General features: G+C 38.0%; 1 protein-coding gene across 8 annotated transcripts in view; it reads right to left on the bottom strand.

Moving 5' to 3' along the window:
* The window catches only part of LOC115493495 (potassium voltage-gated channel subfamily KQT member 1-like), a 315875-nt gene that overhangs the window by 182763 nt on the left and 119896 nt on the right, over nucleotides 1-13216 (bottom strand). For all 8 annotated transcript variants that reach the window (XM_072923929.1, XM_030263672.4, XM_072923925.1 and 5 more), the window contains 2 exons: nucleotides 12529-12569; nucleotides 5764-5825 (listed from right to left, as the gene is read on the bottom strand). In XM_072923929.1, coding sequence (XP_072780030.1) covers nucleotides 5764-5825; nucleotides 12529-12569 — 103 coding nt within the window. The remainder of the gene's footprint in view (nucleotides 1-5763; nucleotides 5826-12528; nucleotides 12570-13216) is intronic.

The following is a 13216-nucleotide window of genomic DNA, read 5'->3' as shown; positions in this document are numbered from 1 at the left end:
ATCCATGTGAAAGCTTCCTGATGAGTTCACTACGTTTTGGATTAGGCCTCTGGGTCCCAAGACTGGCAGATAATATCCCATTTCTGTCCAGTTTTCTTGCTCAAATTTAGATAAAGCTCAAGTGTTTTCCATCAATGTTTTTAAGTTTACTTTTGGGAGAATCCTCACAGTGGGTCCAGTTACTGTGATATAGAAAGGATGACCCACTCTGACATACAAATTTTCCAAAGGAACTCAGCCCGAGGCAGACATCTGACTCTCAGAATTTCAGCCCAGATGGCTGGAGTTTGGCAAAGATGGAAGGAACTGAAAATAGAGCTCTGTAATGGAAAGTGGTGTAGAACCTTAATAATAGGAGGGTGCTACCAAGTACCACAGGTGATAAAGCTCCACAACAAAAAAAAAAAATAAGGGAAGCATTGAGGGAGGATTCTTTTTGTTATGCATCAGAATACATGATCTGTCTCTTCCTTACTTGAAAGGGTATTAGAGTTAGCTCTTATTTTTGCCTGATCCTCCAAAAATTACCATCAAAACCAGGCAGCTCAAACCCAGCCTTTCCTTCTCAACTGTACTGAACAAGGTATATCTGAGAAGCATAAGCCCATCCCAGACAGTCAGAAGAAGTCAGGACTACAATAGTTCGTCTCTGCACTGAGGAGTCAGGAGCAGACTAAAAAAGTTGTGTGGCTGAGATGTAAGCAGTTACATTTTCATTACTTTGCACGTTAAAAACTCATCTTGATGTTTCAGTTACAAGAATACAATTTCAGTTCTACAATACCCAGCATACCACAAAGATTCCCTCAGTCATAATAGGTGAAAAACATGACTTCACTCAGATTAATTCTGAAATGTTTGAGTCCCTATTTCTGCTTTCACCTCATCTCTGCCAACTTGCTCTTGATGAGCAGGATGTGAACACAGGAGCTGGAATCTTGTTAAAGCCATTTAAGAAATTTGCTGCCATTTACACCTGCATAAATCCTGAGTCATTTCACTGGCATAAATGGAAGCACAATTTGGCTTGAGGCATCAGGCTTTAGTTTTTCCTTACTTTTGTTTTGTTTTAATTCAGCAACAGATTAAAAATAAAACTCTAATGACATCATGCTTATGGCACAGAGTCAATGGATTTATGCTGGACTGCTCCAGAGTAAATGAGATAAGGCTTTGACCTAAGAAAATCCACACAATATCCATTTGCAAGCAGTTTGCTGAACAGTTTTCTGTTATGGAATGTCTCCATCTTTTAGGAACTGGGGGCAAACAACCCACAAACACCTTGGTGCCAAAACACAATTTTGGTAACAAAGGGTTTTGTTTCAGACGTATTCTTGAAACCTCAAAAGTGTAGCATGCTCATATTGCAACTAACTCATCATGCACAAATTTTCAGCGTTTGTTTTTCTTTTTTGTTCCTTTTATTTTTTAAATGCATTTTAGTTATGCCCCTCACCCCAGTCCAAACTTAGGGGTTTAGAATGGAAATTCTTACCAACTTTTCAAGCTGGTGGAGCTTTCAGGCACTGCCATGACAAATAATTTACTATTTAATGACTCCTGATGTAATCACAGCAGGAATCAGATTCACCAACATCCATCTCTCCATTGTTACCACTCTTCTCTGAGCCCATCTTTTTAGCTTCCAACTCAAAAACGGGTGTTTAAATTAGTAAAGAGAGAGTTTACCACCACAATCCAACCTCTACATTTGTTTATGTTGGATGACATTTTTGTCCTGGCTTGCATTACGCAGATGGATAAAACTCAGAAGGGTTCTGCTTTATTGCCCTGTTTTCTCTTAGTGTTCCTGCATTTTTTAAATGCTACCAAATGATTGCTTTTGGCTCTCAGTATTATCACATGTTGTCTGTAAGTATGGAAATAGTTATGGTAATATGGACGTAAATCATAACTGTAAATACCACATAAAAAAGACTGCCATGTAATTATAAAAATACCTAATAGATTTCTTTTTCAAAGACAACACAGCTGTCCTTTCTAACCTTTCATTTGCAGATTCTTTCTCTCCTGTTTTTATTTATAGGTTGCCATGCAGTTTGACATAACACACCATGATTTTTGTTTCTAATTTTGAAAAGAAAAGGAAAAGAAAGAATACCCGTTTCATCATAAAGAAGCATTAGTTTACAATTTTGAAAATAAACTAACACCAGCTCTAGAACATCATTTTGGAACCAATCTCCCTCTTAATACATTTCAAAAGGATCTGTCAATGGCTACATACCACAATATAAAATTAGACTCTGCCATGAAGGAGGGGTCGGCCAAATGGCACACATCACATGTTGGGAAGGAAGCCTCATTCTTTCTCCAAATATCTCAGTTTTGTTTGTTTGTTTGTGGGGTTTTTTTGTTGGTTTTTTTTTGGTTTTTTTGTTTGTTTTTTTTTTTTTTTGTGAAAAGAACCACACTAAGTTATTACTTTGGTTACTAGGTTATTACACAACAAATAAGAATTTTATGCCCTGCTCAAGGAAAAACAGGTTGAAAAGTGTTCCAGGCAAACTCACACTATGCAGTGTGCCATGTCAATGAGAGGAGTGAATCCATGAACAACATTGATGCCAAAAAGGATTTGCATTTTTTTTTTTTTTTTGCCTGAGAGCTACCACCATGCATTTTACCTGTTTTTAGTCAGCTTTGCAATGCTTTCAGGCAAAAAAGAGGAGACTTTTTTTTTCTGCTGGAGTTGCAAACTGGTTCTCACCTCTTCCCTGTTACTTCAAATTTCCAGAAGGAGCCTGTTTGGTCACAAAAGAGAGGCTGCATGCAGTGCTCTCATACCACATGAATGTAAGGCTGTTACCTTTGTGTCTTTGAAACATTTTTGCCTCAAACCTGCTACCTATCACCAGAGACCTGCGCCTCTGTCTTTCATTACAGCAAATGCTATGTTTTTACTGAAATAATAGAAAACCTCTCCAGGGAATGGAGTTCATCTTAACCATCAGAAATGTGTGCTTCCCTCTCCCTTACTTTGCAAAAAGAGTAATTATGGCTTTATGCAGAACAACACACAGTTCTCAATGGGTTTGTTACACTCTGATTCCCTTCAAGAGAGGCAGCTAAAACAAATGAACTGCAAAATGCTGGTGGGGAAGGTGAGTCTGGACCAGAGGTGTGCTCATTGCTTATTGATACAGATCATTTAGGCAGATAACACTTCAAATCCACATTGCATTTTTATCAGTCTGTACCAACTGGCCTTTGTCCAAAAATGTGTCCTTTTATCAGATGTATCACTCTTTTGGGAGGCTGCCATCACTAGACTGGGTGACTGAATGTTAAAATAATTTCTCCAGGGGAGGAGATTGATCCCAAAGGTTTTCCAGTTCGAAGGGGGGGGGGGGGGTGTCATTTGTACCACTAGCTGAAGCCTGATGTCAGACATGCCCTTGCTTCATTTATTCTCCTCAGTGATTGAACCTCAGCTTGTTCTTCCCAATTCCAATATTGTTTCACATTTGGACACACAGTAGTTACTACACAGTGAACTGTTAGAGCAGGAGAGCCCATGAGACATGGGAAAATAACTTAGGGAAGCAGTCTGACAGCAGGATGCAGTAGTTTCTATTGTCCCATTAAAACAAAGATAGCTGAGATAGCTGGGAAGATTAACTTTGTATTCATTATGTAAACATACGTATTTTAGCCTGATGTGCCAAAAAGATGCAAATACAAAAAGAACCTCAAACAAACCAACACCCCAAAATTTACGCCACCAAAACCTCAAGCAAGCCAACACAACAAATATTTGCCCTTCTTCGGCACTATGTCTACCTAACAGGGATATGAGGCTGAAGCCTTGTACACATGAAAGAATGATAATTTGTACTAAAAGATCAAATGGCCTGGGTTCCTTCTGTCTGGCATTTATTTTACATTTGCAGTTTGGTTTGAGAACAAAAAGGAAGCTGCAATGATTGACTCATCTAATGAAAACATCTTAACACATTTTTATTCTTTGCTACGTGTTTTCTCCACAACAATAAGTAGAGAGAGGGGGAAATCACCAGTTCCCATGCAAAATTTAAAGTTTAATTATTTACACAAAAGAGCAGCTTGGTCTTGCCCACTAATGGCTTGAGGTTGCACTGACTTTATTTAGACCACGCCTAAATTAAAGGCAGAACACAAGCAGGTATCTGCAACAGAGATCAGTCACCACAGCATTTCCTGCATCTCCTGTAACATTCCTCTTCTTATACCAAGATGCCTCTGCAGCAGTCTAAGTCAGGCTTTGAAATAAAATTGATCAAAGCCACAGCATATTCTGCTAAAGCTGTACCAAGGCCAGACACACTAAAAACTTTCTCACCTCTCTTCTTCATAAATATGGAAAAGTCAGGAGACCATGAACTGCTGCTTCCAGAGGTATTTACAATACCAGCAGAATTTCTCACTCAAAGCACTCCATTATTACAGATACTTTTATTGCTACATCTCCAATCTGTATTGGGGGTTTCTCTTTATATGCACGTTCAAGAAGTCTGAATGAAGCTGTCGTATGAATTTACAGAATATACAAAGACCAGAGAGCAATTTATCTCTTTCAAAGTGAGTAAGGCGATCTGAATGAAAGCCATTTTCACTTTGAACAGTTGTGGCTGCACAAGGGATCAATCCACCTTAAAATTAGCTCAGATAATGTCTTTATCTGATAGGCTGATTCTCTGACACTGTGCAAGAAAGCTAAAAACCAAAGAAAATCTGTCCTTTGACAGTGCACTGTCACATATGTCCGATGTTGTTCTAGTAATCATGATTGAAAATGTGATTTTTGATTGTATTAGTTTAATTTCAATTTCTGTGTTTTGGCAAGGTGCACAGCTCTTAAGAATTATGAGAAATTTCTTTCCTCTTTCCTTCTCACCTCACTTCCCAAGAAAAAAGTGAAAAGATAATTTGCATGACAAATTTGAGTGAGACAAGGATACAAACAGGCAGCGGATACACCAAATTCAAATGGACTTTTGTCTCAGCACCATCACACCCCCCCAGCAAAGCCACTGTGCAGCTCCTGCCCACACAAAGTACCCTGCTGGAGGGACATGAACTTTCAGAGGTAGGTAAGAGAGCTGACTAAAACACTGTTAGATAAATAGAGTCTGAGTTTTGAGCAAACTTGTATTTTTGTTACCACTTGAGTGGAAAAAGCTCTGGATGTTGTTTGGGAGAGACAATAGTCCTGGATCACTGAGCTTTGGACTTTGGGCACACTGCTAAGTAACTCTAATTAATAACAAAGATGAACATATTCCTGGGGAAAAGACAGTGAGGGAGGGGCAGAAAATGTGCATAGGTAACTGCACAGGGCAAAAAAATGCAGTAAAATGAAAGAATCTCAGGATTTGTAAATGAGATGTCAACTGTTGCGATTCACAAAGATTCCTGACACTAACATTTCCTGATTCTAACATTTAATTCACTAATTCTTGTGTGACAAATACCAGCCAGTTCACAGCACTTGTATACAAGGTGTGTGGTTTGATTTCAACATGAAAGCAGCTCCTTTTTCAAACAAGAACCAGGACTGCATAGCAGGTAAATGGTTAATGCTGAACAACACACACATGAAACTTCATCAACTCCCTCACAAAAATCAGGATATTATTCATTATTATGGAGCCTGTAATTCTAAAGTAAATCATGCCAAGATACCATCTTGCAGGTCTCTAGATCAGATATCATTGCTCAGGAAAAAAAAAAAAAAAAAGCAAGCTTTCATGCCCTTACCTTATCCTCCAGCCGGATCAGTCTGGCTCCTATACTGTAGTATCCTTTGTCTACCCCTTTTTCTAAAGAAAGAAGAATAAAAATGGGACATTCATTAGGTGGAGAATAAATTCAAACTATGAATTATACCTATGGCATTCAAAGTAAAAAAAAAAAAAAAAGGCTGGTAATAGTAGGGTAGAATAAAATACATGAACATAACAAGAAAGAATGAAACAAGGGAAAGAGAGTGGCTGGAGAGAAGGGGATTAATTTGTCAGACTGACAAGATTAAGTTAGTCTAAAGGGCAACTTGGACCTTGGTAAAGGTAGTCTGTAGACATGAAGGAGTATAGATGGAGTCTGGATGGATTGTTTTGTTGTTTAATTATTTCAGTAGTTGGATGGAATGGGCAAGGTACCTGGGCCCATCTGCAATTTTGAATATTACTGGCCTGAGCAAGGTAAACTTGCTATCCATAAAGAAATCAGGATAGTTTTCAACTGGGGCTGCCTGTCTAGGAGGCAGCACATCCATGGCTTCAAGGGCTGGAGTGGCAGAGATCCATCCATCCATCCATCCATCCATCCATCCATCCATCCATCCATCCATCCATCCATCCATCCATCCATCCATCCACCCACCCATCCATCCATCCATCCATCCATCCATCCATCCATCCATCCATCCATCCATCCATCCATCCATCCATCTCCTCTTTACAAAGGAATGACACTGGGAAAAGCTCTTGCATCCTCATTTTCCCTCCTACTCTTTATCAGGCCTGCTTATTAAAGCCCAGGTACACATTCCACTGCAAACGGTGGGATTGGGAGCTAGAAGTGAAAACTGTAGAAAATGGGGTCTGTGCTTTCTGTTCACAGGATCTATTGCTAAGGAATGCCATAGTTTGAGGGTGTTATTGGACAGGGAATGAAGCAAAAACCCACACATATTCTGAGTTGGGAGACTGCATTCACAAGTTAAAACCCACAGCACAATACTGAAATAACTTACAAGCTGATGCCAATGGAAGGTGGATGTTTTTTTCTAATAAAGTATATTGTCAATACCTGGAGTAATTACTCCTGGATTTTGCATGCATTGCTCCATTTTCATGAGTGATTAAGGCCTGGTTTTTAAAGCCAACTGAGTCAGTTTTGCTGAGAGCATGAACAAGGCTGAGATATGAAGGAAGGTAGGCTGAGATATGAATTTACATTGTGTCAGAGTTCACAGTGAGTGCCTGTGTGTGCTCATCACATTCCTGGATTTCTCAGGGAGTCATATTTGCTTTACCATTTATATTTGCTCCAGGATATATTTAGTGATCTGTTTGCAGCAAATTTCACCTCAAGGTAACTTGTGCTGCACACACCACAACCCCAGAGGACGACCAGCAAAAGAAGTGCTGGCAAGACCACTTTGTGCTTTCCTTCTCCTCCACATATCACCCAGAACCTTTAAAAGGTCCTCTACCCTTGGCAGGTCTTTGCAGGCTTAGAAAAGAGAAGTGTTTCCCCAGAAAACCTTCGGGAGCAAATAAAATCAGGAAAGAAAATGTGGGACAGACAAAAAGTGACACAGCTTGGCTCATACCTGTGTACTATTCATCATTCACAACCTTAGAAACTTCTTAAAATATAAGCAGCTGAGACTCATGTTTATCTCTGTGTTCCTCTCTGCCTAAAATGAAATAATTGGCTCTGATGTCTACTTTCTAGTTAGTAAATATGCAAACACGTTTTTCAAAGTATATATCAGTAAAAAAACATGACTTTAAAGATTTCTAAATTGGGATGTGGTTTAAACAGCAGTGTGTTTAGGTCTAACCCCAGTAAGTCCTCTAAACCTGAAGAAATACTTCAAAAAGCTTTTTCGTTTTCTAAATAATAAAATAATCATTTCCTCACCAGCTCTAATTCCATCCTTCAGATAATCACCAAGACATCCCAAACCAAGTTAATAGTGTTTCCTATTTTAGTTATTCCTGAAAGCTGTGTGGAACAGGAAAGAAAATAGGGAGCAGATAAGCAGATAGGAAGCTGTATTGTGGCATGTGACACTGTTATAAGATGTGGAAAAACAGAAAAGGAAGGAATGATGCACATGGAGGGAGCTGTGTCTCATGCACCCCTGTGCTGGCACGCAGGCTGTGAAAGTCACAAAATGCTGTGCTCCTCCTCCGTTTCTTATCAGCCTCCCAGGGGAACAGCATCCAGCCCTCATTTACAAGCATTTCCTTCTAATCGAGATCATTGTTCAGAGCAAATGTGGTGTGTGCACAATTCCCCAAGCACGGGGGTAAGTTCAGATAAAGTCGCTCCAGTATGTGTGATTTCTAGCTCATTTTTTTGTTTCTCTCTTGAGTATTTTCTAAATAGATGATTTGAGACTTCCTACATTAGATTGTTTGTTTTTACAGAGTTGAAAATATTGCATATGCAATGTCTAAATTTCTCCAGTCTACGCTTTGTAATCCAAAATAACTTCCCTTTAGTATTGAGTTTTTACTCTGTGTTGGGCTGCACTAAAACAGAGATCAACTAAGCTATCCTGTAACACTTATGGGAAAGGCACAGAGACAAAGGATGAAAGGAAGCACAATTACCTATAGCTGGATGAAAATATATACGGGAAAATTTTATCTCAGAAATAAAAAAAAAGCCAAAAACATCTTGCATCACATGGTTGGTATGATACAAACCCATTATTTTACATACTTAGATTTGAATCTGAGAAAAAACTAGTAAATAAGCAATAGGCATTCTAATTCAGGAGACTGAATAGTTGTTAATACAGATTAATAATAATAACATATATTTATTAATATGGACATTTCTTCTCTGGAAGTCTTTTTTTTCTTGAGTATTCTACTTTCAAACAACACAATCCTATATTAATTTCCTAATATTTTCACAAAGCTGGCCCATCTATTTTCCTAGTGAAGAACAAGACATGCCTCTTGCAAAAATAATAATAAAAAAAAAAAAAAAAAAACAAAAAAACCCAAAGCAAACCAACCAACCAAACCAAAAAATAAAAACCTCAAACACTTTTATGTTTGCGTCACACCAGTTCAAGTGATGATAACTCTTTCCCCAGATGGAAGCACATGATATAAATAGCAAAACCTGATATGAGCAGAAGGAAGAAAGCAAATCAAAGGAGGAATGGCACCTTAATCTTATTTTTTCCAGACAGTTAAAGTGCTACGTCTCATCAGAATATACCAATCTTTAAAGAAAATATTTTTTTATCCTTTGGTTACGGAAAAGTATTTATGTCACCTTTAGGAGAGTGAATGAATTGCAGAGAGATGGTCTGAAAATGGTAAAAGCTGGAAATGACTCTGCTTTATAAAGCAAGAATTCTTCCTTGATTTTTACACAGCAAGAGGAGAGCTAACTCAAAAATATTTTTTTTTTTCTGAAAACTATCAGCTTCTTTTAAGCAGAAAATGAGGAAATTGACCGGATATTTGGGATTGCTGAAGACACCCCAAATCTTTGTGAATGGTATCCCAGAAAGCAGAACAGCCCAGGAGGCACTGCTGCCTTCTTTTTGCCACCTGGGTGCAAATGCAGCTTTCTGCACCTGGGTTTGCTCCAGCTCTGCCAAAGCTCCATCCAGGGATGATTGTGATGAGCTTATGGCAAGATCTGGATTCTTGGGTTTGTAAACAGTGCAAGCTGTTGAAAAAGAAGGTCAGGATTGTCCCTTTACACCCAAAAATTAGCAAATAACAAAGTTGCCTCAGTCATGGCGGCTTTTAGTTGGAGTCTCTTTTCTTGTCAGTCAGAACCTTTTACAGCTGATTGATAGAAGAAATTAAAGAAAGGTAAGGCATACCTGGATCAAGCACTTGTGATTTCCTTTGGACAGCCTAAAAAGTAAACTGCTAAAACATTTTCATCTCCAGGAGGGGTGGGATAAATCAGTTCCTGCAGAAATATGGGTATCTCTCATTTCAAATATTAATTGACTTAAAAAAGATAAAATTAAGCTTTTTAAGCTGAGCATATTCATTATGCTTTAAAAGATACAGTGACCCAATTTCTTTTTAACAGACGGGAAGGGAAAAGTATCACAAAGCTTAGGTGGAACTTAATGGAAAAAAAGCAAACAATGGAATGGGCAAAATTTTGCAAGAAAGACCTTTTCTTCAGGCATTCCCACCCGTGTCATGCAGAACCAAGAGGTTCAGATAAACTGCAGATAAACATCAGCTTTTTGTGTACTTTTCTGAACCCAAACACTGAATCTTTTGTTTTACCTTGGCATTATTCTTCACCTTTGCTCCTGAAAAGCTGTAGTAAGTCTCAAAAATTGCATTCAAAAGCAGTTAACTCCATCGTGTGTAGTGAAGGTCAAGCATGACACTCTTTATTTGTATCACTGTATGTGTGTAACTTGTTGATTCCATAAATTCAAATAATATGCTTTTTCCCTCTACATCAACACTTTCCATTATTAAGGCATATGTTTATTGTGACAGAAATCTGTTTCATCTGACAAAATTGTGTCCTCTGGAACACTGGGACAGGCTTCCAATGGAACTCAGAGAGAGTCTTCTGAATATACTCATAAAAGCAGGGTCCAGGTCCTTGGAAGATTGATTCATTATCTTAGTGTTTTTAAATCCACTCCTCCTTGTAGGAGTTTCAAAGAAAGGGAAGAGATGCCAAGACAAAAACAAGCAAAAAGGGAGAATTCTTCCCAATATGTACATGTGAAAGTGGAACTATTAGAATTCTTTGTAAAAAATATGGCAGATATTGTAAGTTTAAAGGGATAATTAGGCAAATTCGTTGAGGACAAACTGTTTTGGAGACTAAATACGCTGCAACCTTGTCAGGAAGCCTCTCATGTGCAATGGGCTGAAAGCTGACAGGAAGGCTGGAGGCTTTTATTACACATTTCCCAAAGCACCTTGTCTTGGCCCCATCGGAGTCAGGACTGCTCTGACCCAGCATGGCTTTTATTCTCTTCTCGTATGCTTATCTTGTTTTAACACAGCTTTTAGTGCTTTTTTATCTCAGAGAAACTAACTTGAAAAATAACAATAATTGCTTCCAATGAATTCAGATTCTGGGTCTTTTATGACATCATTCACTTTTGAAAGGTAATAATACTACAGACAGGCTGCAATTGCTTTTATATGATATTATCAAAGTCCACAACAGGGACTTTTCAATAAAAAAATTGATCCAAACCCCATTGAGGTCACTGGAAAGAGTCCTGTTCATGTCAATGGGCTTGGAATCAGACCTTAAGATTCTTTGAATGGAAGTATAATAAAACAAGGAAAAAAATAAAAGGAGCTGGAAAGGAAAATTCTTTTCATGTTTTTCTTATTGGCAGTTTAATTTTCTTTGCATTGTCACTTCTTTTTTGCTTGTCATCAGTACAAAAATAACACAGTCTAGGGGAAACACCCATTTTGTTAAAAATGAGAATTTTAGCAATGCCTAGAAAAGTATTGTATAAAAAAAATCCATGTTCAATATATAATAAACCATGCATTCTGAGGGAAACTCAGGGATAACCCTTTTTTTAGAGAAGAAGAGTACAATAGTCTATTTTCACCCCAAATAAACAAATACTGCACCCATTTTTCACTGTTCACCACTTGGAAAATCCTGGGAGTAAAGGCGGGTTGGATAACTCCAGGAGCAAATGAAAACTCTAGGTTTAGTTCTGCAGACCATTTCTCTGGAACCACTTATATTATTTTTGGATTTGTTGAGGGTTTAGATAAAATAACTACTAGATCAAATAACTTCTGGTTTTGGTCTTGCAACTCCCTAACTGAGCTCACCAGCTTCTGCATCCCTAACCACCATTCTACCTTTTCCAGTAAGTTCCTTTGTACTTAAGGTTTTTTCCAACACTTGTCCAAAGCCACAGGCCCACCTAAGACCTTCCCAATGAGTTCTATGACCCTTTTGACTCAAGATTTGGTGAGACCAAACTTCCTGAACATCTTCAGCTTCTTGAACCTCTCAGAACATTATTTTACAATGAGCTTCTAATTATTCACCTCCTCTGAAACCAGAAACTTCTCGATAAAAAGTGCTTCTAACACTGGTCTTTTCAAGCACAAATTGCAGGTTCAGTTTGGTAATGCTATACTTGAAATGAAATAATACATTCTTGGTTTTTCCATAAATTTAGCTTGCACATTGTGGAATGAATTCCCATGCATAAATATTTATAGAAATATTCAAGCTGACTGATTCTTTTCCTGTGGTCCAAAACCAGCTAAAGGGAAAAAGGATTGTACAACTGAGCCTTCTGCAGCAATCAGATGTTGAAAATGTGTTTTGAATGATATTCCTTGTTCTGATAATATTAACCACTGACAACATGCCATGTTTTAGAGGCTCTGAAATTACTTCACCACCCTCAGTTTTGCTGCAAGTCACTTGTGGATACGGGACATGAGTTCAGGAAGGAGGAAACCTTTTTACGTGGAATAAACACACTGTAATCCCAGGCCCAGACCAAAAGATATAGAAAGGCTATTTTTGTAGAAGGATTTCCCTCAGGATATTTCCATCTCATCATGTTCTAATACACATTTTAACATTTATTCTTAATTTCCATTTACTCCCCTACCACCTGAATGAAATGTATTTATCTTTACACAGGCATTCCAGGTCTTATTAACAGAATTACATTCATGTATGATTGGCTGGATTATAAATCCACATTACTGTAGCCAAGGGTATTTTCCCAAAGTTACAAAGATAATAATTTTGCATAAAATGCAGTCACCATACCTGGGAGGAAAAGACCTGGCTTTCCCAAGGATTGATCCAGCCTGAGAAGCAAACAGAAAATTACCAGCAGAGCAATTACCAAAAAACTTAAACTCTATTGCTAAACACGGGAGCATAATTTACATGAAAATTTACGGTAGCTCTAAACCCAAACCAAAACAAGCAAAAACATGAGACTAGCATGACTTTCTGCACACACAGTCAACAGTTTAGCTTTTTAAGAGTTTTTCCTCCAAAATCAAACCATATTATTATTGTTATTTTTGTGAGTACTAATATTTCTCAGACTTTCAAGTTGTAACTAAAACATAGTCATCCTATGTCCTATGCAACCCAATAACAAAGACTATACAAACAGAATTACTTAATAACATTTCCAACTATTCCTAGAGCCTCATGCAGGCTGATTTAATATCTGTATATGTTGACACAGTAGATTCCATTCAATAGGATTTTTTAAAAATTTCATTTAAGTGCCAGGGGAGTTCATTCTGGTGTCCCAGTCCACAGCATTAATTTGCAAAAGAGAAAATCACTTTGAAAGAGAAAAACAGAAGAGAATAGTTTTTTGGCAAAATATTTCAGCTGGAAACCCCAAACTTGGAGAAAGCATGTGCACAGAGGAATGTGGGCAGGGAGAAAGTTCCAGATAGAGTAGAACAAGCAAAACAGATTTCTCACAGTTGTG

Source organism: Taeniopygia guttata, chromosome 1A (assembly GCF_048771995.1).
Source record: "Taeniopygia guttata chromosome 1A, bTaeGut7.mat, whole genome shotgun sequence".
In the NCBI taxonomy this organism is placed as follows: Eukaryota; Metazoa; Chordata; class Aves; order Passeriformes; family Estrildidae; genus Taeniopygia; species Taeniopygia guttata.
The sequence above is the reverse complement of the archived record's forward strand: the minus strand, read 5'-3'. Positions and strand labels throughout refer to the sequence as shown.